This window comes from Bradysia coprophila, unplaced genomic scaffold (genome assembly GCF_014529535.1).
Source record: "Bradysia coprophila strain Holo2 unplaced genomic scaffold, BU_Bcop_v1 contig_358, whole genome shotgun sequence".
NCBI lineage: Eukaryota > Metazoa > Arthropoda > Insecta > Diptera > Sciaridae > Bradysia > Bradysia coprophila.
Window position 1 is genome coordinate 3,206,937 of NW_023503616.1, and position 27,611 is coordinate 3,234,547.

At 31.7% G+C, this 27,611-nt stretch overlaps 1 protein-coding gene across 10 annotated transcripts in view; it reads right to left on the bottom strand.

Annotated features, from left to right (window-relative positions):
* LOC119081248 (RNA-binding protein Musashi homolog Rbp6) overlaps window positions 1-27,611 on the bottom strand; it is a 408,246-nt gene that overhangs the window by 30,459 nt on the left and 350,176 nt on the right. For all 10 annotated transcript variants that reach the window (XM_037189983.1, XM_037189980.1, XM_037189978.1 and 7 more), the window contains 3 exons: window positions 24,492-24,540; window positions 3,547-3,629; window positions 726-810 (listed from right to left, as the gene is read on the bottom strand). In XM_037189983.1, the coding sequence (XP_037045878.1) occupies window positions 726-810; window positions 3,547-3,629; window positions 24,492-24,540 (217 nt within the window). The remainder of the gene's footprint in view (window positions 1-725; window positions 811-3,546; window positions 3,630-24,491; window positions 24,541-27,611) is intronic.

Sequence of the window (27,611 nt, forward strand, 5' to 3'; positions counted from 1 at the left end):
TAAATTTCTTGTTATACACATGTGCTACATACCTAAAATTTTGATAAACTCTAAAAATAAAATACAAAAAAAGAACCGGATCCCTACAGGCCAAATAATAATGGCTGGATGTGGAAACTACGTAATAAACATATAACTTCCTGAAATAAACAGAAAATTCTATCCCCATTAGCGAACATGATATACATCATCAACATCATCATAAATTTACCATATTAAATATGCAATTTACTGTGGTCTTGGCATATGTGTAATAACTGTTGCAGTTGATGGTCATAGTCCCAAAGTAGCAGTGGGCAGACCGTATAATGCCGAAACATCGAGTCCTTGCACGCCGAGCAATTCGCTCAAAGGATAAGTTAATGTAGCTGTTGGGGGTCTTGGATGATGTTGTTGAGTGGGATGATGGTGATGGTGATGGGAACGTAATGATGCAGCTGCAGTAGCGGCCAATAGACGTTTGTAAGACACAGCTGCATCATACAACGTTTGCGGATGATGGGGAGCAGTGGTATATTGAAGGATTGATGGATTGGAGGTGGTTAAAGGTATAATGTGGGCAGTTTGTTGTTGTTGTTGATGGTGGTGATGATGATGGTGTGACTGTTGATGACCGGTTACCGTTGCCGGTAACGGATATGGTGCATACCGTAACGAAGTTGATGGTGCACCAACAGCTCCAATACTAGTAGCTGTTGGACCACCACTTAATACTACCAACTCACCGTATGCTGTTCGTCCTGCAGCTCTTGTTTTCGCTAAATTTGCTGGGAGCATCACTTCTTTCGGTTGTGCTTTTTTACATTCAACCTGAAAATAGAACACGAGTTAAACAAACAATTAATTAAATTTTAAAACATTACATTTCATTAATATCAACATACAACCATTCACACCCCTGTTGCCCTATTAGACATACATTACGCAAAGCCATTTCATACTCGCAATAATATATATACATAGATGATGTCGCAGCGAGTAAGCTAGAACTTATTATATTGAGGTACATCCATAAACATTCTGGAAAATATTAAAATACCAAGCACATGGCAGAGTAATTTTGATGTTTGGTTTAATGACATTGTTTGCGATAAAATATGCTCGCTACTTTCATATCAAATAAATGACGACGAAATTCATCTTCACTAATGATTTCAACCCCCATTTTAACAAAAATATCTTATAAATTTTCATTTTAACCCTTTTTTTATGAGATTGTATTTGTGCTGTAAAAAGTTTTCCATGCTTTCAATCCATGTAAGTTATATTCCGTACTACGTCACTGTATAATAGCTGTGTGTATAGCCAGTACCAGTATTAATGCAAGTAAATGGAAATGGAAATTGTTAAGTATTTGGTTCGTTGAATGACAATATTCTTGTATAATTTCGATTAAGTAGGGTTGAAAATGTAATGAAAATTCATTGGGAAATGAAATTGATATCAATCAGGATACATTAAGTCAGTTTGGCAAGGTTGTGATTGAGATGCTTAGAGCGATGTTCAATGCCGTAAGCTTTAAGGTGCATTTAAATTCCCTTTTTTCCGTCGGTGTTTTGCATACATTTCACCCCGAAGCTGTTGATTTCGTTAAAGCGTAAGAGAATATTAATAAAGTGGGGATCGCCAAACGTGTTACGTAACACGTTATTAATTTTTTTACTGTAAATATTTATGAAAATGGTAGCAGCTGCCGGTGGCTATACGTATACATACACGAGTACAATATATCCACCGATTTATTAACGTAATTAATAATAACCAAATTTATTCACAAGTGATACTGTTGTGACCTGTGATGCAAGCCAAAACCATTTATAAGGCAAAGATTTTACAACTTTAAGTGTGTATGTACATACGTATATGTACATATATAAAATGTACTGCTGCGTTGTCGTCTTCTTCATGTTATATTTAAAAGTTTTCGGTACATACCATGATAGAGTAAACAAGATAGTGACATGACACGCCATGGAAAACATGAGCACGGCATGACATTGAAATTGGTATTTGAAATTGATTTACTAGCGGAAGTCACCACATACATTTTTAAAGTAGGAACATTAGGAGCATTTCCCGTGATAAACATTCAATATCTCTCAATACATTAGATGGAGGAACATCAATTTTTCAAAAGTTTGTCCATAATTCCTTTATTTCATAATTCCCTTTTTGTGTGTTTTTACTGAGTTGCAACACAAATTGAAACACTTACATCGGTTAGATTTTTCTCTAGACACAATAACCAAGAAATTTTCTTGAAAACTTCACTCGCTTTAACGGTTTTCCCAACATCCACGGACTTTCTATTTCCCTTTACTTAGCGCAAATGTGTTACAACTTTTGAAATTAGTGATCTTCAGATCCCTTACTTACCCAATCTCATTTAAAATTGATATAATTCTGCTGACCTGAAATGCTTACTTTCCCCCATAAGATCCAGCTGATGCCAAGCCGTTGTTCAGTTACATCGTGTATAAGTAATAATTCTTTACCATTAATGAGAAACGATTATAAACATTTTACAATCGCGAACGCATTTAAGGTATTATAAAACACCAAAAAGGTATAGTCGACGAAACAAGGTTGAAATTTAAACAGAAATACTTTTTTTCCTTCCAATTTTCGTTGTAAAACCTCACTTTGTGATTATTAATTAAGTCTATCAAAAACTCATAACAAAGTTTTTCGGAGAAAGCATTTTCTCCATAGCGATTATGTTTATACATTTTTCTTGAATTTTAAGATTTCGCTAAATTCGGATTATCATTAAAGCGAGATAATTATTTGAATACTTTCTTCTTTTTAATTCTTCGGGGTTATATTGAGGGAAATCTGAATTGTACTTTTTGCTTTTTAAGCAATAATATTTTACTCGCGATGAAAAAAAGGACTGAGTTGTGTAACCGAGATTTTCTTTTTATTTTTTTTATGAGAAAAATTAAGTGAATAAAAACGTCGGAAAATGTGTATAATATAATTCGGAAGGTTCAAATACCCCCTTGATGTTTTATAAATCATCCCCTTTTTTATTATGTTCGATGTAATCATTTATGACAGCTTTTGATTGAGGTAATGTTACAGAAGATATTTTTTTTTGCTAAAAAAAAGTCTTGCCGGTTGCTTGCGGGTTTCAGTTTAAGAAAAATTCTTCGAAAAATTTATTTTAAAATGGGATTCAATCTAGGAAACTTTTTATTTCATTATCCAAGTTTGGAAAGGTTCGGAACAAGGTATGGAATTTGATATTTTCGACTGAATTAGTAATTAAAAACTGTGGCAATCTTAATGCCGATGATGATTGGAAAAGGAAACTGAGTATTAGGCGTAGGTGGAATTACAGTCTAAAATCCAATTATTGACAATGTTTTTTTATAGAAAGGATAAAAAATAACAGCATAATGAAGGACAATTATTTTTGAGAAAATTGAGCTTGACTGGCACACTAATTTATCGTCACTCAACCAACCAAACCAATTGCATAATTGCGTCACAAAGTACAACAACATCCAAAAATAAAAGCGGATATATGTAAACTGAACTTACCATTTTATTATTTATTTCATGGAAGTGAATTTCACAAACTTTGTCTACCACATCTTCACTCTGAAATGTAACAAATCCAAATCCTGTAACAAAAACAAAAATTTAATTAATTTTTGGAACACATACAAGGCATTGAAAAAAAAGAAAACAAATTCGCAATGTTAAATATACGATTTGAGAATTGAATTGAATTTTTTTTCTTTGTTAAATTAAAACTGGTATATTGGGAGTTATAAATTTTTCTTTCATATTTCCAAATCAAATATAGTCTATTCGAATGTCGGCTCTGTTTTAATCAAACCAAAATTAATATTTATTTCAATTAAAACGAAATATTTCGTTGGACAGAGATAAAAAAATGATCATAACAGAGTGCTCATTTCTGGACTGATACTGATATCATTGTCATTCATATATGCAATCTATTTAATTTTCAACGAAATTATAAGTAAGCTGATTGGAATACTTACAATACAAAGAAAATAAGCCCTAATTCCATCAAAGGAGATTTAAAACACTGGACAAAACTTTACAAGACATTCGTTTCTCATACTTATTTTGTTTTTCATTTTATTCTGCCAAAAACTTATCGTATAAAATAGAACGAAGATATTTCTTGTTCATGTTTAAAATAATATGCAAGCAGTGCAGAAAGAAAAGACTAAACGAGAACAAAGTTTTCCTCTTCCATTATCAAAAATGAAGTTGAGAGAGAGGAGAAAAAATGGAACATCGAAAAACCAGCTTTCGCATCTTTAATGTGGCTATTTGAAGTTCTTAGCTTTTACACAAAAAAGGACCCAAAGCACAAGAAAAAACAATATAAAATAAATTAAGACTAACAAGAAGAGTTTTCTATAAAATATAATGTTTTATTTTATGTTAGTTACACATGGTTTTATGTGCATAAAAACATGTACGAAAAGCTTAGCGTTTATATGTCAAGTTATATCTTACAGCTAGAAAATGGTTTAAAGGATTAGCGTTGTTGATTGTTTGAAGATAGTGGTGCGGTTTTCAAGTTTTCAAGATGAAAATTTTTGTTTATTTATTTTTTCGTACTCTTGCTTCTAGGAGAAAAACATCGTGTTATTTCGCTTTTAATGCGAAAGTTTAATATGAGATTTAAATATTACAGAATTTATTATTCTTGCAATAATTTTTGCAAAGATAATCCGTATAATTTTGGCTTAGCTAAATATATATAGCGAAACTTTCATTGCCTTAATTTTAGTTAATGTTGTAATATTTTTATTTAAATTTATCTGCAAAATCAATCGCGACATCTCGGAAGATTCTTTGATATTAGACGAAGCAAGCTAACGTAGGATAGTAATTCCAATGAAACGAGGTCAAGTACAACATTAAGGGATTGGAATTTTATCAGGGACTATTTTGTGGAAAATATTTTAAATTTTTTTTTTTCATTTTCGCGAATTTTGGTACATTGTTCCAATTTTTCACAAACATATTTTTTGGGAAATTAATGGAAATATGGGAAAATGTTTTTATTAAAATAGTCATTCTTCGAAGCACAAGACGTCAAGTATTTATCTAGTGTAAGTACGTCAACATTCATACGTCATGTCATACTTGTGAAGTTGTATGTTAATGCAGTTGCGAAGGCCGTTAATGAAGGTAGTTACATCTGTTATAGACGATGACGCCAAAATTAAATGACGTGAAAGATTTTATTTAAGTCTCTTATAGATCAAATCAAGTAATAGGTTTGACAACTATTGATTGAAATTCTAACGGTCGGGTAAAGATTAAAACTTTCCATATTTCCAACCAGGTATAGCGACCAACTGTGGAATGGACTTGAAATGTGTACTGTCGTCTCATGTCATGTAAAATCATGATATACTCTAAGAAGTTACTTCCACAACAATTTTACCGAGAATTAACTCACACTTAGCACATTAAGCCAGGTACCGGCTTTTTTTTCTGACCCGAAAAGACTTTGTTTTTATAACATTGCTTAAAATAATTCTTGTCCAATTACTAATGACGAATTAAATTATACCACTCTAAAGAATAACATTGAAATTTTATGCTCGTTTTCAATTCGTTTCACCGCAACATGGCAAAAAAGAAATCCACACCAAAAGACTAAATATAAAAAAAAACATTCCACAGAAATTTAATACATATTTGAATACAATTTTTCCCTACTTTTCACCACACTGTTGGGCTGATGGGTATACAATAAGTTATAAGAAGGTTGAATTAACAGTCAAAAATTAAATTGCTTCTTTTTCTCTTCGTTGCTGTTTTGCATAATTATGATATTTTATTTTTTTATTGTTGCTTTGAAAATTGCCAGGAAAATTTTTACATTTAATCTTTAACATCTTTTTCAATTTATAACGCACAGCCCGTGGTTTTTATGTAAAATAAAAAGAACGGAAAAAATGAGGAAGAATTGCAAAGAATATTGCTGCGGTGGCTGGTTTTTTTTCCTTCCTTCTTTCCATCATCTTTTTGGGTGCCCTTATATTATTCTAAATTTTAATATCAGTATATGTAACCATACCTAGCACAGAAATGTATCGCTCAACGAAATGGGATAAGCTTTAAAAGTGCTTGACACCTTGATAAAGTATTCTGTGTTTTATATACATTTTCAGTTTGCTTTTTTTATTAAATAATTTAATTAAAATATTAAATTAAAAGCGAAGATTAAAGGTAACGAGATTTGCAGATTTAATTTTTTTTACTGTTGATTTTCCTGAAGGTATAGATTTTACAAAATTAACATAAGACAGATTTAATGTAAGTTCCCTTGAAATTCGACAAAATGCCAAACTTTTACGGTAAATGAATTAGTTTTTAGCAACAAAAAAATTACAGATAATAAATGATAAGATACACAACTACATTTTCATCTTCATCTTATGCTTAAAACTTAAACCACTTCACCATTAATAATGGAAGATCCTCAATATTAAATCCGTCGCACTAATTTTCCCCTTCATAAATCTTCTGTAATTACTTAACACATCAACCAAGTCACTGTCGTCATTGTAGAAACTATACTATATAGCTTCCTCTCAATTCCAACCCTTTTTCTATGCGATATCAAAGCTGCTACGATAACATACATAGAGATGCATAGTGATACAGTAGTTTATATCAACGATTCAGTATAATATTATATTCGAGCTTCCCTCCATTCAATGACCTTGTTCGGTAGTTTAAGTTAATGGTTACGGTTTTGATGAGAAACGATTAAAAAATAATGTTCTGTCTGTTGTTGGATGTTTCTTAAGTAATAATCACGAATTTTTTGATTACATTCATCGAGCTAATTTCCTCTTATATCTCATTGGAGACACGATGACGTAAAATCAGTTTCTCTAATATTTTTTTGTTACGGGGCTGGATAAAAAAATTTAAAAAATAAAATTTCGATCATTCAACTCAACAATGTTAAAGCAATGTGCTGTATGTTCAACCGATGTAAATTAATTCTACTGTCTATTTATGTTAATGAACAAACACGCAATAAATACAGCTTTTTGCATTATGTTGTGCTCTTCATTACGCATGAAACATCAATGCACAATAAATGATAGTGGCGGTGTATTGTGGACCGCGATAATCAATAGCACCATTTTGAATAAATTATTACATTAAACCCATTCGATAATTATACGAAAATACAATTAATAATTAAAATGGTGGCAAATCGAACTCGATGTAGGAAAAATACCCGTTTGTCTGCAAACTTCTTTTTGTTACTAAAATAAAGTGGCGAAAAAAGATTTTTTTTATTAAAATAACAACTCAATTGTCATTTACAGATTTTACAGAATACAATCCGATTTTGGCATATGACCTTCTAAACGGAATAAAAGGAAGACATGACACGTTGTCAATAGGAAAAATCAATGGTGGATATTGTTTCTCTTTCATATTCGTTTTTATACAATCAAATCTTGTATTCGCTTTTATATTGAATTTCAAAAGGACATTCTGTCGAAAACAAATGTAACATGAAATTTATATAAATGTCAACTGGTCCCATTTTATGTGTCTGTGTCGATTCAATATACCTATACAATATGCCACCTAGGTACATATACGTGAATAGATGACATAAATTCTATTCACATTTGAAGGAAACTTTAAAAATAATAACTTAGTGTATGTTTGCCTTCCATATTAATTAATGTAGTACCCAATCTGCACACGCTACTAAGCCAAGAAGCGATTAATGTGTGGTTATTGATTGTGGATAGTATAACCGCATTACCATATTATATAATGTTATTTTACGACAAAATTTTCCAGGATTTAGCTATCAGAGTATCAACATGATATTATAATTTGTGATTTTGGATATAACTTTTGATACAACTCCAGTTTATTTAGAAAGGGTGAAAGATTATGCAATGTACATAGAATAGTTTCAGATGTGTGAACATTATTGCGGTTAAATTCACTAATGAAAATGTATTGAATTTTATCCAGGAACGAGTGAGTAATTATGTTTCAGTTTAATAAACGGTGTTGGGATGGTTGGGATATAATGCTATGTTCTCTACAAGCAATGTCGTTCTAGCCATTATTTGCGGTTAAAGTTCCGAAGTGTAATTATTGAAAGATAAATTTTTACCCATATATGGATGTTGGATTATATCATTCAATGGATTTTCGATCCTGTTTTTTTGTAACCAAAAGTAAGCTCAGGGATGGTTTTCAGCGCTCCGTGGCAAACGTAAACTTGAACGCTAACGTTTTTTACTGCCAATTATTAAACATAAAGAAAATTAGAATAAACAAAAGATCGTTATTTTACTGGTTGCGCCATTGTGAGCAGTCTTTTTTTCTCGCTTATTTTTCAATCAAATCTGAACATCGGGATAGTTCGCGTGTAGAGATTTGGTGGTTCCAGCCTGGAACTTCCAGGAGTAGAACAAATTCTTCAACATTTTTTTCGGATATTGGGTGCTAAAAGCTATTAAAATTTAAAATTATGGTTTAGAACACGAGCGGAGCGAGCGAGTTTTGTTTTTAATATCAAACGACAGAATAACAACATTTTCCTGTCAATTTTGGATCCAGGACATAAAATACCGATCCATATGAGTTATGGATTTCTACAAATTTCGTCTATCTTAGTTCAAGGTACAGAAAAAAAACCTAATTGTAAAAACTTGCAGCAGTTATCAATCGATATTGTATTTCATTCAATACTTTGAATGTATGCTACCATTTACAATGGATGAATCAACAAAACTAAGTCGTACAACAGTACAAATCCATGACATATTAAATTCATGTAGAGCACATAATAAAATGAAAGCATTTTTCATATTTCCCATGTCAAATAATTCCGAAAACAAAACATACCGGGAAACAACTTTTGTAAAACTTTTTTGACACCTCAAAACACAAGTTTATTTCGCGCCCCCTTTTATTCACACAAAATTATTTATCTATTTTCATTGTTATAGACCGTATTTATATATACAAACCAGCGAGTTGTACATATAATTGAAAATCCACTATAAAGAGTACACATAGAATGTTTGGTGTGTTGATGGGAAAAATCCAGATGGTAATTAAATCCAGATTTTCATATAAATAATATGATTTTGTACAGTAGAAAGTGATGGTACGTTTATATTTACAAGCAAGTTAATTTGAAATTAACTGAGTGTTGGGTGTCACAACAACATCAATCAAACAATATTACAATATAACGTTCGCAACAACATATCCACGAGACATTTAATCAAATTTTGTTTGTCGCATTCCATATAAATTATGTATTTTTCAGTGGAGATAGAAATTAGTTGAGCTTCAAATTTTTGTTTTTATATTCCGAATTGTGAATTGTGGTAATTGGAAAAGTGAGCACCGTCATGTTCGTAATGTAAGCAATAAAAATTTACTAAATCGTGACAGAACAAAACGTGCTAGAGAGCCTAACTTTTTTTTAGTGGGTCAATTGATTTATTTAATTGTACGAATTGGTCAGTTTATAGTTTGGTAAATTGATGTGATTTAGTAGTCACAACTAAGAAAAAAAGTTTAGGAAAACGCAAAACTACTCCGAATTCTTTATTCAACGTGACACTTTACGTGCCCTTTTCGGTTCCATAAATCATTCAAGCATGGCTCTTTTTGAAATAATTAGCTACAAGAAGGTTAAGTTCAAATAGTTGCTCGAAATTTGTTCAAGACATTTTTTTTACAATTTTTAGTGATGCAAAAATCGTCCACCCGATTCGTCATTGACATAAAGGTTTTACGTTTATTCCCCAGCATTTTTATTAAAATAAAAAAAACTTTCTTTTGATTTTATATTCTATGTATATTATCCTTTGATGTTTGTTAAGTAAACTTTTTTTTCTCCGAACTTTGCTTTTTTATCATAACGTAGCGTCAACAGTTTATGGCGCCATCATCATATTCCATATTCGGCTAGACTCAACGTGGTGTGCGTGCGATGACGGCTCCACTGTCATTTCGAATGAAAAAAAAAGAAAATCGCGTTCCCCTATTTATAAACAAACAAACAAACACAATTGAAATATAGGGTTTCGTGAATGGGTTTTTCGCAACAAAAATAGTTCAATCTAAAAATATTTACTTCTACTTTGGGGAGAAAATATGCGAAAACTATTGTTTAAGGATATAAAACGAAATAGAAAAAAGTCTAAGAAAATCTTTGCTTTGTCTCTTCTAGAATTCTACATCGAAAACGAATAATATTGTCAATCTGACATGTCGAAAATGTTTGCCTCATTTTGCAATTTTCCGACTTACATACCATCGATGTAACCTACATCAACACTCAGTGAACGCAACAATGCAATCCTCCAGTTGTGACTCTTCGGGCGGTTCTAATTTACTTAAGTACGCATTTGGAATTCGAATCAATTCAGATTAAAGGTCCTTAGAGTTGTCTCGTGCACATAATACGTTTAATCATTGAAACAGACGTGTACATAATTTTAAGCAATGAAACCGACATCCATCAATTTGCATTTTAAAGTTTAGTTTAGTTTACAGCGAGAACAAAGCCGATTTGGAGAATTTAATTTAATTTTATACTTCATGTATACACTTACTTCCTGTACGGAGAGGTATTCGCATCATAGAATCGAAACTGTAGTTATATGTTATTATATATACGGAGCTTCCTCCGACGGTATTACCTAGTGCATATAAATTATATGTCATAAGTAAGCCTCGAAGGAATATGGTATTTATGTCATCTAACTCTATCAATAGTATACATAGTGTCAACTTTAACATGCAATTTTGTTGCATTATAATATCGCAATAGCCGCTGCTATTGAACTGATATTATAATTAAAACTTTTCTTAATAGAAAACTTCCATTAAATGTTAGAGATAATATTTCCGCAATTTCCGTTAAAATTCAATATGAAGCAAGAAAATCGTAGAAATAATGGTTTCATGTAAAATGCCATAAAGGGGATAACATTGAAAACAGCATTGGAGTAAACAGAGTTGTAATATGCGCAGCTGTACACTCTTTACGTTTTTATGATTTTTACGCCGATTAAGTCAAGAGCGAGTCAGCAACTTATGAGGAAATCGAGTCAAACGTATGATGTATTTTCGCAAATTTCAAAGTCGTAAACTTTGAATAAATAAAATGTTTTTTTGGTAACAGGCCAACAGAACCAAAGCCTCGAACTGTTACATATAATGATATGTACACATTATTGTATATTATTACGGAAAAGCAACTTGTGGACATTTCTTTCAAATGCAAGCATTCACGTAATTGCTTTCTTTTAATTTGAAAGGATTTTTTTTATATGGGCGAAAAAAAAGCAGTACAGACAGAAGCGGAACGTTTATTATTTCCATTGACGTCATCTGTTCTTTCAAATTGAAAGCAATTTTCCTCGACTTTGTATAATGTTCACTTTTGACGAAACTGAATTTTTCTCATTGAAATACGTATCCAGGTCACACTCATTACATTTGTGTAAAAACTCTTCTATTTTATTCGAAAACATCTAAAGGTGTTCTCCGTGTCGTGTGTATGTCATTTAGTATTTCAGTTTAGTTTTTGTTTGATACACTCGCAGTGCTATTAAGACTGACGGAACACGTAGCAATTATAGTTCATAGAAGATAGAAAATATCAAGCTCAAATGTTTAAATAATAACACAAAGTCAGAGCGAACTTAAAATCGTATTTGATTTCATTAATGAATAATTTGATGCATTTAGAATTATTAAATTAAACAGCATTAGTGCATATAATCAAGTGAACAGTGTGTGTACATACATATATAGCTGCATAACGAAAAATTCAATATATATAATGCATCGTTCATGCATCGTATAATCTATAATATCCTTAAATATAATGATCATTATCCGTGACTTCATATTACTCGGGTGAACGTTCAAGGAAAATTTCTAGTTTATGTCATATTAGTGGCTGAAAGCAGAGTTTCGAGCACTTGTACAAAACTTATATTCGCAGACTTTCATATACAATAGTTTTAGAGAGTTTGTCTTTAACTAAATTGGGGTAACGGATAAAGTTTGATGATGATGCTATGCTGAGGACGAAATAAAGTTCCTCTTTTCGATATATATTTGTGTGTATAAACTTAGGAAATTAATGGACTCTTTTTCCTAAAAATATTATGTCGTCATCAGTATGTGATAAATTACATCTGGATCTTCTTCACCATTCCAATCTACTTTCGAAAGATATCTCACTTAGTTATGTGCTTGTGTATGTGTGTGAGGGATGGTGATTTTTCTTCATTAGTTTTTTGATTTAAGAACGACAGTTAATTGGTAATAGTTTTGTGGTTTGGTACTGTTTGAAAAAAAATTCTGTTTCATTTTTAATGGCTTCGCTAAAGGAAATTATTTGTTGTATGCCCTAGAAAGACTAATATGTAACAAGTTTCTGTAATAATGTCCTTGAATTAGAAAATTTGTGTGAAAGGCAACAAATATTGATATATACGAGACACTATTTCTACAGTTTCTCATTAAATTTTCTATAATGAAAATCAACCCCTGTCCGTATGTATTGCGTATGTCTGTTCCACGATACCACTATGTATGTTATTAATAATCTATAAAATATTTATTCTACCAGAAATTAGTACAACACTGTTCGTGGTTTAATTACGTATTCATCTCACCTCGAAAATGATCTAACATTGTTTCGTTTATAATATTAAAATGAGATCATTTCCGCATCCTGTAACTTCTAAACATATTATTAATGCCAAAAACCACGATAAAACAATGTTTTTCTACATACCGACACTAACCCACACACACATGTATAGAGGCATAATATTCATATTCATACGACCCCTCAAAAATTTAAAGTGAAATTTTGAATTTTGTTGGTAGTACAGTATGTTAAGATTGATGAGATTCGCTATTGTGTATACTCATCTCGTATACACATTCGGCGAGGATAGAAAATCCAGGACCGAATTTATTTTACTGTTTTATGTAAATTTATAAATGTGACACGAAGCGCCAACACAATTTTCCTCTTTAGCCATCCCATGACTGACGGAATACACACATAACCAAATAATTTAACATTTTAACCTATGTACATTTTAACTGAGTGTTTAATTTTTAAGTGGCATATTTTCGGCTCAAATACTCGTTTATGTGCACAAAACATATTATAAATACACGTTGTTGTATATACATGTACGAACGGAGCATCTCTCTGATACACCATACATGCATTATTATGTGGCCCACCAGAATCAGCCACTCTGGGGAAATAAAATTATATAATTATGAATTGTTATTCAACGTTTATTTGGCATTAGAATGGGCTTTTGTATAAATATTAAAATGAAAATGTTTCGTTCATATTTTTATTTAATTTATTTTTTTTTCAGCCGTATTCGAATTGAATATGAGCATTGTACCAAATAATGTTAGAATGATACTTCGGTTTCAAAATGAAATTGCTTTTGAACAGACATTGAAATTATACATTTTACTGTTGTACAGTTATGGAATTATAAATTCCATCGTTCGTCACTTCTATTCATTCCACATGCGATATTTATGTTACAGAGAGCGAGAAGTAAAATTCGACATGTTTTCTAACTTAAGAGTTGTAATTGATTCCACAAGCACTTCGTTGATCAAATAAAAATCTAGATTAAAATAAAAAAACTACAACTACTAAAGTAGAAAATATGGAGAATTTCACTTCCTCTCCCTGTACAATAATTGTCTTTTGATCTATAAAGTAACTAGAGGGATTTTTTTTGAAAATGGACCGGGCTCCGTCGTAGCTATTTTTTTGCGACGGTTTGTTCATATGCCCAGATAGCCCTTGGTCCCAATAGTCCAAAACCGCAGTCGTTTAATTTTCATGTTTGCGTCTTGGCTGGTGGTGAAGGTATAAAAGTCGAAAATGGGTGTTTTTTATACGTGATTTACTGCCGCTGCAGACGATGGACACACATGTGTGGCGGCTCGTTGGATAGGTACTGTCCAGGAGACCCGGGGCAAAGACAGATATCAAATGTGTACTCAAGCACTATTCAAAAATAACAAAAAGTATGTATCAGTCAAAGGCCGGAAATTTTGATGAGCTTTATTAGGTGATATTTTGTACCTGGTGACTGTTGTTGTACAGATCAGTGGTTGCCCTGATAGAGGCTTAACCCAGCTCTACAATTATACCTCGATTGCCATAGAAGTGAAAGGTTTCAGGATACTTTTTTCGATATAAAGCAAATGTCTTCCTTCACTCGAAAGCAAAATATTGATTTTAGAAAAATACACGAATTATGCTGTTTTTGATGTCTGCATCCAATGATCTAACCATAAACATTCTCCAGGTGCGAGATATCACCTTTTGAAGTTCATCAAAATTTACGGCTTTTGACTGACACAATATTTTTGTTATTTTCGAACAATGGCACAGAACATGTAAGATATCTATGCTTGCCCCGGTTCTCCTGACCAGTACCTATCCAACGAGCCGCCACAATGTGTGTACATTGTCTGTAGCGGCAGTAAATCACGTATAAAAACACCCTTTTTTCGACTTTTGCACCTTCACCACCAGCCAAGACGCAAATATGAAAATTAAACGACAGCGGTTTTGGACTATTGGGGCCAAGGGCTATCTGGGAATATGAACAAACCGCCGCGAAAAAATAGCTCCGACGGAGCCTGGTCCACTTTCAAAAAAATCCCTCCTATCTGTTGTACACACACGGAATTTTGAAAACCGACTCATTTTCTGTTTTTCGAAAACTCAAGTAAAACACAGAAACAGAAAATTTGTCGGTTTTCAAAATTCCGTGTGTGTATATATTGGGATTAGAAACAGAAAACGTACCACATCAAAATTATTTAATCTGCTACTTAATTTGTGTATCCTCTACAAAATCTATCGCTTCAATATTTTTAACATGCACTTACTTTATCGCTTATTAATATAAGATTTTTATTTAATATTTAGGCAATAAGGAATGATCACATTTTTGTTTTTAACAGATCCTACAAATTTCTAGACCCACAGATTCTGACAGCTGTAATATTGCATGATCTTTTTGGTTTTCTTCCAAATCGAAATTTTTATCGTCACAGATTGATTTTTCCTTCTACAAATTGGTCAGAATATTAGATGCAAATAGATTAATTTGCACCCGGGTGTAAAGACTATTTGTATATGGGTGTACTCTCTTCAACAATGTCTAAAGGAAAACATTGCACATTTACGGTTTGATACTCCTCAAAATAGTTACACATATCAGAAAACGCATTGAATATAACACGATTAATTTTTTTTTTTAATCGAGAACATTGTATAAGGTTCACGAAAAAAAAACATTTCTTTAAAGTCAGTGTTGTCTACCGATGCCTCCGATAATAACAAAAACTTTTAACCATAAAAGTTCGGTTCAAAAATAATGGAATTTACAGAATTTCACGAATATTAAACATTATTCGGAAAATTTAAATTCCCTTATGAAGTATTTTCATTTACAAAATGTCTATAAAACACATACAAAAAATACATTTTTATTCGAAAAATTGAAACATCAAACGATTTTTTTTTTCAAGTGAAATATTTTTTTGTGTTTTTTATTATTAAATAGATCACAGGATGTTGTATTCTTTTTAAGAACACTTTCTATTACATTTTAGGGTGAATGTTACGGAAAAAAAAGCGAAAAAAAGAATGAAATGAATGTCAAATAAAACACCATTTATATCACGTTATCAACACGAAAAAAAAAATGAGTTATTTTTAAGTTGTCGCGTCGATACTGGTGTGATGATTCTATCAAGTTTGGATAACTCACTAAGAAATTAATTAGTTTTCGTAATAACTTATTTGGTGGTCCAGTTTTGAAAAAACTAGAAGCTAATGAATTTTCAACAGTTGGCATTGGATTTAACCGAAATGCATACCTCCAAGGGCCAAGTCTCTCAGTTCAGGCACAAAACTTTCCTCAAACTTCAACAGGTTATCGAGTGACAATCCTTGGTATGTCAGACTCATAACCATGGAAGTCCTCCTCCCGCATTCATACGACATATAACTTTATATATATATATATATATATATATATATATATATATATATATATATATATATATATATATATATATATATATGTATATATATACAAAATTTATTAGGACGTCTCGATACCCCAAAGAAATACGTCTTCTTGATTATCGATTTTATAATCAGAAAACCAGCGATAAAAAATATTATCAAATAAAAGTAAAGGTAAACACAAGTGTAAAGGAAGACAACGCTCGAAGCTTAGATTTTGCACATGTTAGCAATGTCATCAATATCCTTTACACGAGGAATATACATTTCTTCGGTAAAATAAAACCAACCAACGTGTTAAAAAAAAGTACCAAGAAAGGAAAAGTTATGGTCCCATTGGATAAAACTTATACACAACAACCAGAATAGGTGTAATGCCAATGTTAAAAACGATTTTTACAGAATAAAAAAGTTTCACAATTTGTCATCAAGACGATGTTGTTAAGGTACATCCATATATTGTATTTGTACATGGTTTGACGAATATGGTTAAATTAAATAAGAAATATTATGGGGTCCCACTTGAGAGACGTTTTTTCTTAAAGTGTAAAGTGTACGTTGAATGTATTTAACCATAGGAAAAAGGATAACAAAATTCCGGAGCAACCGGGGTTTCATTATGCATAAGTATGTCTACCATTGAACTAAAAAAATGGAATTAATAAACAATGTTTTTATCTGGAATATGGTGATGGTGACATAGACAACACCGCGTGAATTTTATTTAATATTATTTTTTTGATACCAACAATGAAAAATGATACTTTCGCCCCGCATATGAGGGGCGAAAGTAAAAAAATGCATCCCACGGGGAGAAAGTACTTAACGAAGAGCGAACGCAACTGAACGAACAGCGAAAGTGACTGACGTCACAGAAAATGAGAGAAATGAGTCGAGTTGTCAACAAAATCCGCTCATATTATGCAGAATACTTTGATCAAAATTGTAAAGCACTGTGCGCCAGTGTTCTTATTGAAATTAGCATACAAAGTTGATACTTATTGTTACTGAATGATTTGTTAGTTATATCTTAATTTTTGTGTGTGTTATTGTTGTGATGGCTAAATTATTAAATTTTTCATATACCAGGGGGCTGCCGCCCCCTGGACCCCCGCATTTTCTGGCTAAATGCCTTTTTATGTCAACATTTTGTTGCGATGTTTGCGATACGTATCAATTTTCAATGTTGGTATCAAAAAAAATAGTATGAACGACTCGGGGCAAAAGTAAAAAAATTCAACCTGTGCGATTAGAGCCCTTGCCTTCGGCGCGGGCTCCAACTCTCGCACACGGTTGAATTTTTTTACTTTCGCCCCTTGTCATTCAATGTACTATTTTCATGTCAAAATATTAAAATTTATAATAAAAATCCTTTTTCATAACATGCTGAATAATTGCATTTATAAAAATGCAAAAACATGTCAGTAAATTCATTATTTATGGTATAACCTCACAGTAAAATCATGAGATTTTTTTTTATATTTTGCACGTTGTAATTTCAATGATTTATAATAATAAATCCTATAATGTGTAACGAAATGCTGTCAGATGAATAAAATCATGACATTTGAGAGTGAATTATTAAAATTTAAATTAAATATCATATCTGGACGCAATTTCATATGCATAGGAGTGCTATTTCGTAGAATTTTGAATATTCACAAAACAATGACAGTTGAGTATGAACTATTGCAATAAATTTATGATGTCACTACTGATACGAAAATATGTCGTCGGTATGGTTTCAGATGGAAAAAATAGTGGTTTATTGAAAAAGTCTTACTATAGTTTCCTTCACAAACATCAATGCAATAAATTAAGATTTACGTTTCCTATACTATTTACTGTAATTTACGACGGTTTGTGGCCAAGTTCGAAACCTTACATTAGACTATAAATACGAAAAAAACTTATGTCACATAATCATACAAGAGAGCTAACCCTACAATATTCTTTCTTTGCCATATTCATTCCCTTTACGCACAATTTATACATATGATATACACATATCAGCTAAAAGAAAAAAAATATAATAAAAATATTTTTCTGCCTAAATGTAGCAACAAATCACGTAAAACCTTTACAGAAGCATGTTGTCGGTTGGTTTCCATTGGATGTACTAAATATATATTTTTTTCATACCGTATCCACGGCAATATAACATTAAATGAAATGTCTTTTTTTATATATTTTGTCGTTGATTAATGTCCTGATAAATAAAAGTGTGAAAAATGGGTATGGGAGCTTTTCGACTATTTGGAACGCAATTTATGCATCGGTTATACCTATGTATTTCATGATTAAATAATTCTGTAAAAATTTACATAATGAATTTGACCTATCACAAACAACTAATCATTTGTTTACAATACTGATAAAATGTTGAAACAAATGCAGTAAGAGATTTTGTGTCAAAGTATAGACTTTCATAACCTGAAGTAATAGATTTGAGGGTTATATAACGAAATCTTTATCATGTCTAAGCGATTACTTGAGAACGCGTAAATTCTACGGTTTTTATGTCAGTTAGTCTCAGGCCCGTAGCTACTAACGGGCAAAGTTGGGCATTGCCCACCCTGACATGAGCGAAAAACCGGTTTTTCTTCAATTTTACCATATAAAAATATTTTTGTCGTACTTTTGCCCACCCTGAGAATTCCTGCTAGCTGCGGCCCTGGTTAGTCTAGTTATCATACGGAGCAGCACAAACCTTTTTTCTGATAGCATAGTAGGATGTTAATTACCTGCTCATAAGCTTTTTACAATTATTTTGAACTCGAAAAAGGTGAATTTTATACTCCAACCCTACTAGTTAATCGTAGCTCAACTTACATGGTGCTCATGCTTCGATCTTTTCGCCGGATCATCAACTGATCTTACTTATAGAATGTAGACTAAGATTCTGTTACCACATAAGTTGTGGTAGAACCAAGAATGTTCCAATATGTACAAGTATCTATAAGATTGACCTTAATGAATTTAAAAGTAATTAAAGATTGATCACAATCACTCATACCCTGCCCAACTCCTCCAATTTCATGGAATCGTATTAAACATTCACAGTTAAATTAGTATTATCTTCCGTTTGATTGTAAGCCTTACACTAATACAATAGATTGTCATTCGATTGAATCGGAAACAAATTATCTCTCTTTAACAGTTAATAGCAATTAATAATGGATTCTGAACTTCTGATAGGCTGAACATCATATAAACTAAAAGTCGAACCTGTCATGTATGGAACACTCGTTGCACGTACAATACACCGGTTAAATCTATCGAATAAAACATTGATAAAATATGTCTCTTGCATGTCAAATTGTCGAATATTTAATTTTGTGTTATATCGACTGTCATGTATGTACTGGTACACTCAATAATGGTTAGTTGATATTTACTGATGTTTACGTTACGAAAATTCTCCTTGGTACACACTCATTTCTATACAATATATTTCTGTCGATAAAGGCATATACGTATATTGATTGGGCTAATAATATAAACGCTTATACTGTCAAAATGAAAATGTACATTGTACACACTGCGATAATCGGATTACTTTATTATTTATATTTTGAAACCTAAATATTTCAATTAATTTTACCAATATAATTCTGTGACATTTTCATATTTAATTTTTGGCACAATCGAATTTAATACTAATGGTTGGTCATACAAATTTTACATCAAATTGTCTGATCGGAATATACGTTTCCTAAAAACGAGTGAAATGATGATAATTATTAATTGTCTGTATGATTTTTATTTAAGATAACAATTAGTGCCATTGATTTGTGTGGTTTCAATACGTCGCTGGTAGTTGACAGTTTCATAGCTTTAATAAAATCATTGTGTTGCATAATCGCAACAGAAGTGACTAAAAATGACATTAACTTTCTATATAAAATTTATTTTATATATCTGGATGCTCAGATTAACAGGCATTGAAGCATTCCCTAGATAGTGACTGCATAATTTGATGTTATTACTGTCTAAGTTTCATTTCATAATCATCTTTTTCGCGATATTATTATTTGTCGAAACAAAAGCATAATTTTTCGATGCCTTCATTGTTGCACGTTTTATTACGAAGTCTACTTTCTATCACACTATACGATGGTTAATGCCAAGCGTTCAGTTTTTCTTTTTATTCGTCTTCCTTTCGCTACAATTTATTGGGAAATTTCGTCTTTTGTTTTCTGAACTCAAAGCAACAGCAACTGAAATTAAAATGCTGGTTTGAATAATAAAGTGGAGGAGGTGAATAACTTTGAATCAAAACCGAGAAAAAAAATGCAAACATTTTCACACAAATTCGTAATTTTGTTCACTCGTGAAAATAGTATTTGAATTAAGTAACGTACCGAACGAACGTAAAATAAACAAGAAAACCGAGTTAACAACATTGGCTCTTTCAAGTCGTTTTCATTGCAGTAGATTTAATGTGGTGAAATCAATTCACGCAAATTTATTTTCAAATAAAAATTGTTTGCCTACGGAACGATGGTATATTTACATTTTGCTCGGAACTAAATTCCCTCGTCGTAATACATCATTTCTCTGATTCAAGGTCAACCTTTGCTTTCACCTTCAACATTACCATTAACAATATCCTAACACTAAAATTACCCGGCAAACTGAAACCGCTATACATTTTCAACAATAAATCAAACCAAACGCAGAAATGTGAAAATATAAGGGGTTATAAATGGTTTGCAAATTCAACATTTTTTTTCCCTTTATCCTACACTCTAAAAAAAATATGACGAAAAAAAATCGATAAAGTCCCTTGAAAAAAATATATTTCACTTAAAAAGACCTATCACATGATTTATTGTGGTTTTTCTCTATGATATTTGCGAGTGAAGCAAAAGAAAAACGAAAGTTATTTTTCGATAGCAATTTTCTTTATTCCGGGGACATTATATTTTATATATATAAAATAATAATTCATTTTATTGTTGCTAAAGAAAATCCATTTATATAATATATGTGTACAAATGTGAAAGAGCATTAAGCTCAGCAATTTGTAAAAACACCCCGGTAGACAAAAAAGAAAAAGAAGAAGCATTGTGGATGCCGTTACAGACCTTATATTATATACCATTCGATGATAATAGTGAGAAAACAGAACCATTCTGAACGCATATTATACATATCATTCGCACGCGGAGAAAACCGCTATTGTTCGAACCAATTTTAAACAATACCCTGGAAAATGATCGAAAAATGTCATAATAATGACAGCTATTCCGTTTTAATAATGTGTGTGAGGGCGCTTTGTATAAAATAGGTTGTGCAGTTACCAGTTTAGTGCCGTTTATATGGTGGGATGAATGATGATGGGTGGGTTATTATATATTATGATGAGGCGAATGATGGTTATTAGTGTGCTATCACAACCATCGTCAACTCATTGTGTATAACAGGACGTTTGGGCGATGATAAATATTTGAATGTTCATACTGTGTTTGTTTGTTTTGTCACATAAATGATAAATATTTTGTGTTTTCAGAAATTATGCTGGTGTTAATGGGAAAGGGTCGTTTTATTTTCGTTTAAATATTGCGTTTTCATTTCCGGTATTTTAAATTTTATGAAAAGTAAGGAAAATTAATTTGTTTATCTATGTAAAGACGACGAAAAAAAAAACTAATTCAAAAATTTGACGGGCGAAACGACGCTTTTCAGTGTACATCATTATCGTACGCGCCGGTTTAAAATAAAATTGAGCAGATAATTGAGCCATACAGTTCTTATGGGTGCAACACACAAACAATTTATGTTTTACATTTATCTCAAACTCATCCGTTTTAAATACAAAATCAATCTTCTTCCGATTAAAGCAGGAACGTAATAAAATACGAATCTGCATAGTTTATTTTCTCAAATAAAAAATCGTGAGTACAAGACAGTCTCTCGGGTGAACGTGTTGCAAACATTCGTACCGAACGTACCGAATCAATTTAAAACAAATGCTTCGCTACATTATGGATTCGCGAAATGTTGAATCTTCGTTATTGTAATTCGCAACAAGTTTCATTTAAATGACCTAAGATGTAGAAATCATTAGTGTAAAGAATGGCGTGCTGTAGGTAAGCGAAAATTGGGCGTGTTAGATGTTTTTCTCGTAAACGATTTTGTCGCTTTATTCGATAAATTAGTAATTTGATGTTGTGAAGGGCGGAAAATGCAGTGGAATTTCAATTTAATTTACACGGACTCCTTTTTCACATTCACTACTCACTGCAAGAACCATACTCTGTTCATAGCTGCTTCAAACTAGCCTTCTCATTTTTTTTGCAACGAAACACTCGTTAAAAGCAGAATGGGAAGTGTTTTCTAGTTTTAATTATAAACCTCAAATTTGTTGGATGAATAACCGTTTTTTTCCCTTTTTGAATACATTTCATAATGGTTTACAAGTCCGAGCAACTTCATGAATCACGATGAAAAAATCTCAAAAACAAACTTTTGCGCTATGAATGAAATGAACCGTGATATTTGATTATAAAATTGCAAACGTACAATTTTACATTATGCTGAACCTGAAAATGTTTCGCTATCCATACAATAGAAGGCTAATTGCTTGTAACGTCTGAAGTAGTGTTAAATAGGGGATATGTAAAGTATAATACTTGAACAAGTGTAAAGAAAAGATAAGTTGGTAGCATTTTTAAAAACTTTGTTGCGAGTAAATCGTTTTGGGTGTATATGTAAGAGATCAATTTTTTATCCGGTTGTTCACTCTGTAATCAGTGGAAGCAAAAAAAGAAGACATGATTGATCGGAAGCATTCAATCTTAATAAATTACGGTTTGTTATAGCAAAACTATATATCAATACCGTATACCGTAGAATTAATTACACAAAAGCATCAGAAACTGACAATCAATACAAAATCTGACTCAATGGAATCTCGGTAATAGAAAGTCACTCATGAATTACAATATGAACGAGAGAAATCTTCAATTGCTTATATAAATTCAGTTTAACCAATACAATAAATTTCCATTTACAAATTTATATAACAAAAACCGATATCTATTCAAATTATGCGCTAGGAAAATGTTTGTATTTATTTACCAGAAAGACTTTCCTTAAACCTCCCTTTAAAAACCGCACAATCGCTTCCTCCAAAACAACTAATACAGAAAATATACATGGTAATTGCGAGTGAAAATCTTTTTTTGTATGCGCGCTGTGTATACATAGCCTTTCGTATATATACACACACTACACAGTATACCTTTGGAGTGTGCAAAATCCATTCTCATAGCATTTTCCGACAAACCTTCTTCGCTATGTTTTTCAAACCCGTCTAAACATTTCTTCTGTACAATATAATGTACCCACCGTACAGAAAATTCTGCTTGTATGTAATACACCAACTAACTCTTTTGGCTCTATGTATTATTTATACATTGTGAATATTGTCGGGAAAGAGTCTACACAAAGATTGTGTGCCATCATATATGTATGGATGTATAGAATTTTCCATCTTATTATTCTTGTTATTCACGTATATTCCAAGTGGTCGAGCATTGAAGTACCATCGTTGTCATCATCTTTTCTATTCAGAAAACCACTGTATACAATATAACATTGGATTCATTCGGTACAAGAGCTTTGAAAACATAATAACAAGTATATTTATTTTGTTTTACATTTTATGCTGTGTACAAAGATTCTTCTTTTTTCCCTACTACTTTTATGAACATTTCCCGTCGTTTGAAAGAAAATTTTTGAATTTACAAGAAGAGAGGAAAAATTTACACTACAGAGTTTAAAGGACACTGATGTTAAGGCATGTTTCAATGGACGCATTAGTTTGTCTTTGTTTTGCAGAAAAAGGGTTAATAAGAGTACGGATTGTGTAAGAAAATTTCCGCAATTTTCGACCAACTGCTGCATTATACGAATTGGCTTATTTCTAATATTGTACGCAATTTCATAAATATAATTAAATTTTATACCCTAATTGTGCAAAGAATACCACTGGTTTTGCAAGTGAAACCATTGTGGAAAATGAATGAACTGATTCTAGCCGAAAGAAAGAAAAAAAATTGTTGACATAACATTTAACATTATGGACCGTAACGTGAAAATTGCGATTTTTCTAAGCCAATTTAATTCCGTTTGAAAACATTGCGAAAAACTCCCGTTCGAAAGTAATTAGTGTTTCGGAATATTCTTCTCTTTTATGGCAAAATGATTTCAATCTCTTCCATTTTATACTCACGCTAACAGCGGTACAATTTGAAGTTTTCTACTTCAAACAATAAGTAAATAGTTTTTGAACATGTAAAATACTTCGTCGTTTGAACCATGAAAATTGAACTATAAGGAATTCACTTACCCCTATGTCGATTTGTTTGTTTGTCAAACATTAGCATCGCGTCTTCTATCTGAAAATAGTGAAGAAAAAAATTAGTTTTAAATGTTTGAATAAACATTAAATTAATTAGTACATTACAGTTTTAATTGAATTTAATTTAAAATCTTAAAACATTTACCACATTTTCCGAAAAGTTTCAATCTCGGCTAAAATGGTCTCATCAGCGTTATATTTTGTCATTTTAATTAATTTTCAACTGTTTCGACGCTCATTTGCAGAGATGAATATAGAATTTAGCTTTGCAGCTATGTTCTATTTTGAGCAAGTCTAATTTCGCATGCAAGTGTATCAATTCGTCATAACCGTTTATAATCAGCATTTTAGCATTTTGTCAAATATTGTCACAAAAACAATCATCAAAAAATTAAATTTTGAAAAAAGTAGGAGAGAACGCGAGAACTACATCTTTGACTCCATAAAATAGTTACAGAAATTTGAATTTTTATTATAAAAATGTTGCTACCTTGGGAGAACATAACTTTTCGTTTCTTTTTCGAAAACTCCCTTCTCGTATCTGATTCAATTTGTGAAAAAACAGCTAATCATTTATTATCAACAGCAGCGCCTGAAATTTACGATGACCTCCGACAAGTAACCTCTTGATGACAAAACGTATGGTACGACTATTGATTATATAAATTGTATAAATTCCTAACCATCACTTTAAACGAAAGAAGTAGTAGATTGTCGATTGCTGATAATTAAAATTTGTCAGACATAAAAGTAAAATTAGTTTAGCTAACCAATAAAACATACACATAAAAATTCTGATCAATAATGTAACGTTCAATAGCGAATGTAACAAGACATTGACGATACGGTGGATAGATTCGAATAGAAGAAAGAATAAACGAACCTCTAAAAATTCTTTCTAATAATATCAAAATGATATCCTCGGGCTACAATCATTTAACCGAGTGCCAATTAGCAATATAATACTGTAGATCAAAAAAGAACTCTCCGTTCAGTACGATCAAACCCACACAGTGGGAATAATTTTCATTAACTGTCTGACCTCTTCCAATTTGTGTGTTCATTCAGCTTTTAAAAAAAACTTAGTAAATGCTACTACTGCACACGTATATAATGGAGACTCATAACATATACACACATTATAGTTCTAACAGTATCATGTTAAAATGTCCAGCAGTTTGAATGCATTTTTTCATGTAGAGAATAAAGCGACGAGAAAGGTGATGGGATGTGAGGTGATGCGATGTGTTCCAATATTATAAAAATGCCAAACCCAATCTCACTTGATTTGGTGTTAGTTCGTTTAGAGCACTTTTTTCATTTTCATTTTTTTTTCTCTCTCGTTGTAACGTGTAGATCGTCCGTTGGAAATGACAAAAAATAAATTTATTTATTCTACATGGTTGAACATTTATTTTCATTAAAAGGATTATCAATGTGGATTGAACAGGAATTGTTTGTTTTTTCATTAGTTATGCGTTTGTGCATTTGTTAGCAATGGGTTTGTTCAGGTGAATTGATTAGATCAGGGACTTAGCAAATATATATTTTAAATTGATAATTTTTGAAAAGAGTTTCAAATGTACTCGTCAATTGTGCAGGCTCCGATATTTATGTATTGTGTCAAATGTTCTTCAATATCTTCAATATTAGTTGGCTCGTTACAAAGTTGAAAAAGGTTAAGCTACTTTTACTCTTAGCAGAATACTTTATGAAACCAGCAAAAAAATAATACACAGAATTCCTTCCAAAAGACTTATTTATCCCAAGCCAATCGCCTTATACGCAATTTAATCAAATAAAAACCCAAAAGCCATAAAAAATTAATTTTCAAAACTATACGCACATAATACAACAAAACATAAGAAATATTTATACCGAACATTTTCGCATCCAACAAGCTTTCATGGACCACTCATCCTCTTTCAATATCTCCGCAACACACATATATGTATACCTTTTAAAGATAAAAAAACATATATAACAGAGCCGCCTATAAACAAAATATCCTTCAGACGATATATATTCGTCGTATATGTATAAACAATTCACGGTTGATTCGTGTCTATACAATACGTTCACATACATTCACGCACAATATGTGTAGGAAATTCATGAGTGCGGTACCGAGTTCAGACCCGACAGGAGAGAAAAAAAAACACTGAATACAAAACTTTTTTGTTTTCCATGGCTAGAAGATTAGAATGAAGAAATTATATTATTATACATATTGTATTTGCAAAGCTTCGTCGTTGTATAAACTAAGTATAAAATAACCCATCGCATCGACTGGAAGCGATATAATACAACAACAATGCTATGACTTAATATAACATAAGAACATACTCAGCAAACAAAAAGGATAAGAAGCTATCGATATCTATGTGATGCGAAAGGGATGTTCCCGTGAGGGCTATCCCTTTGCACCGAGCAATATAAACGTGGTATATGGAAAAGAAACGGATCAACAGAAAAAAAAAATTGTAAAGAAAAACACGAACACACAAGAGGTTCATACAAATAGCACTCTGGAGTCTTGACGCACAGATGCTAGAATGTGATCTTAAAGTTTGATTTTTCATATTAAAAATATTTGTAATTTATTGCCGTGGGAGTTTTATTATAGATTTGATGGTGAATTTCAGTATTTCTTCACGTGGAAACAGCGGTGTAATGGTGTTGTGCATCAATTCAAGAAGGGAGATAAATGCATCTCGAACGATTTGGTTCGCATAAATTGATAACCACAAAGAGAAAATCTTAAGCATTAACCATCGAATTGTCGATAACCAGGTTATCAATGGTTTCACCAGTGTCTAAACTGGATCCGTATCACGAAATCTCTGAATGACCGAAATAACTGTAACTTTTTATGATTAAGCAGTGATAAATTTGAAGTGTTATGTTTTACTTAAAAAAACATGAGCCAATATTAAACAAACTGAAGTCAATTGACAATAGGCCTTTTGTATTCAAAAATTCAATATTAATTTACTTCATTCGTTGGTATCCCTTATTCAGACAATCGAATTGAGACATTATTTCTTCCGAAAAGTTAAATCAACAACAAAATAATATCTTTTCCATCTATTGTGCAAAAGTTTTTTC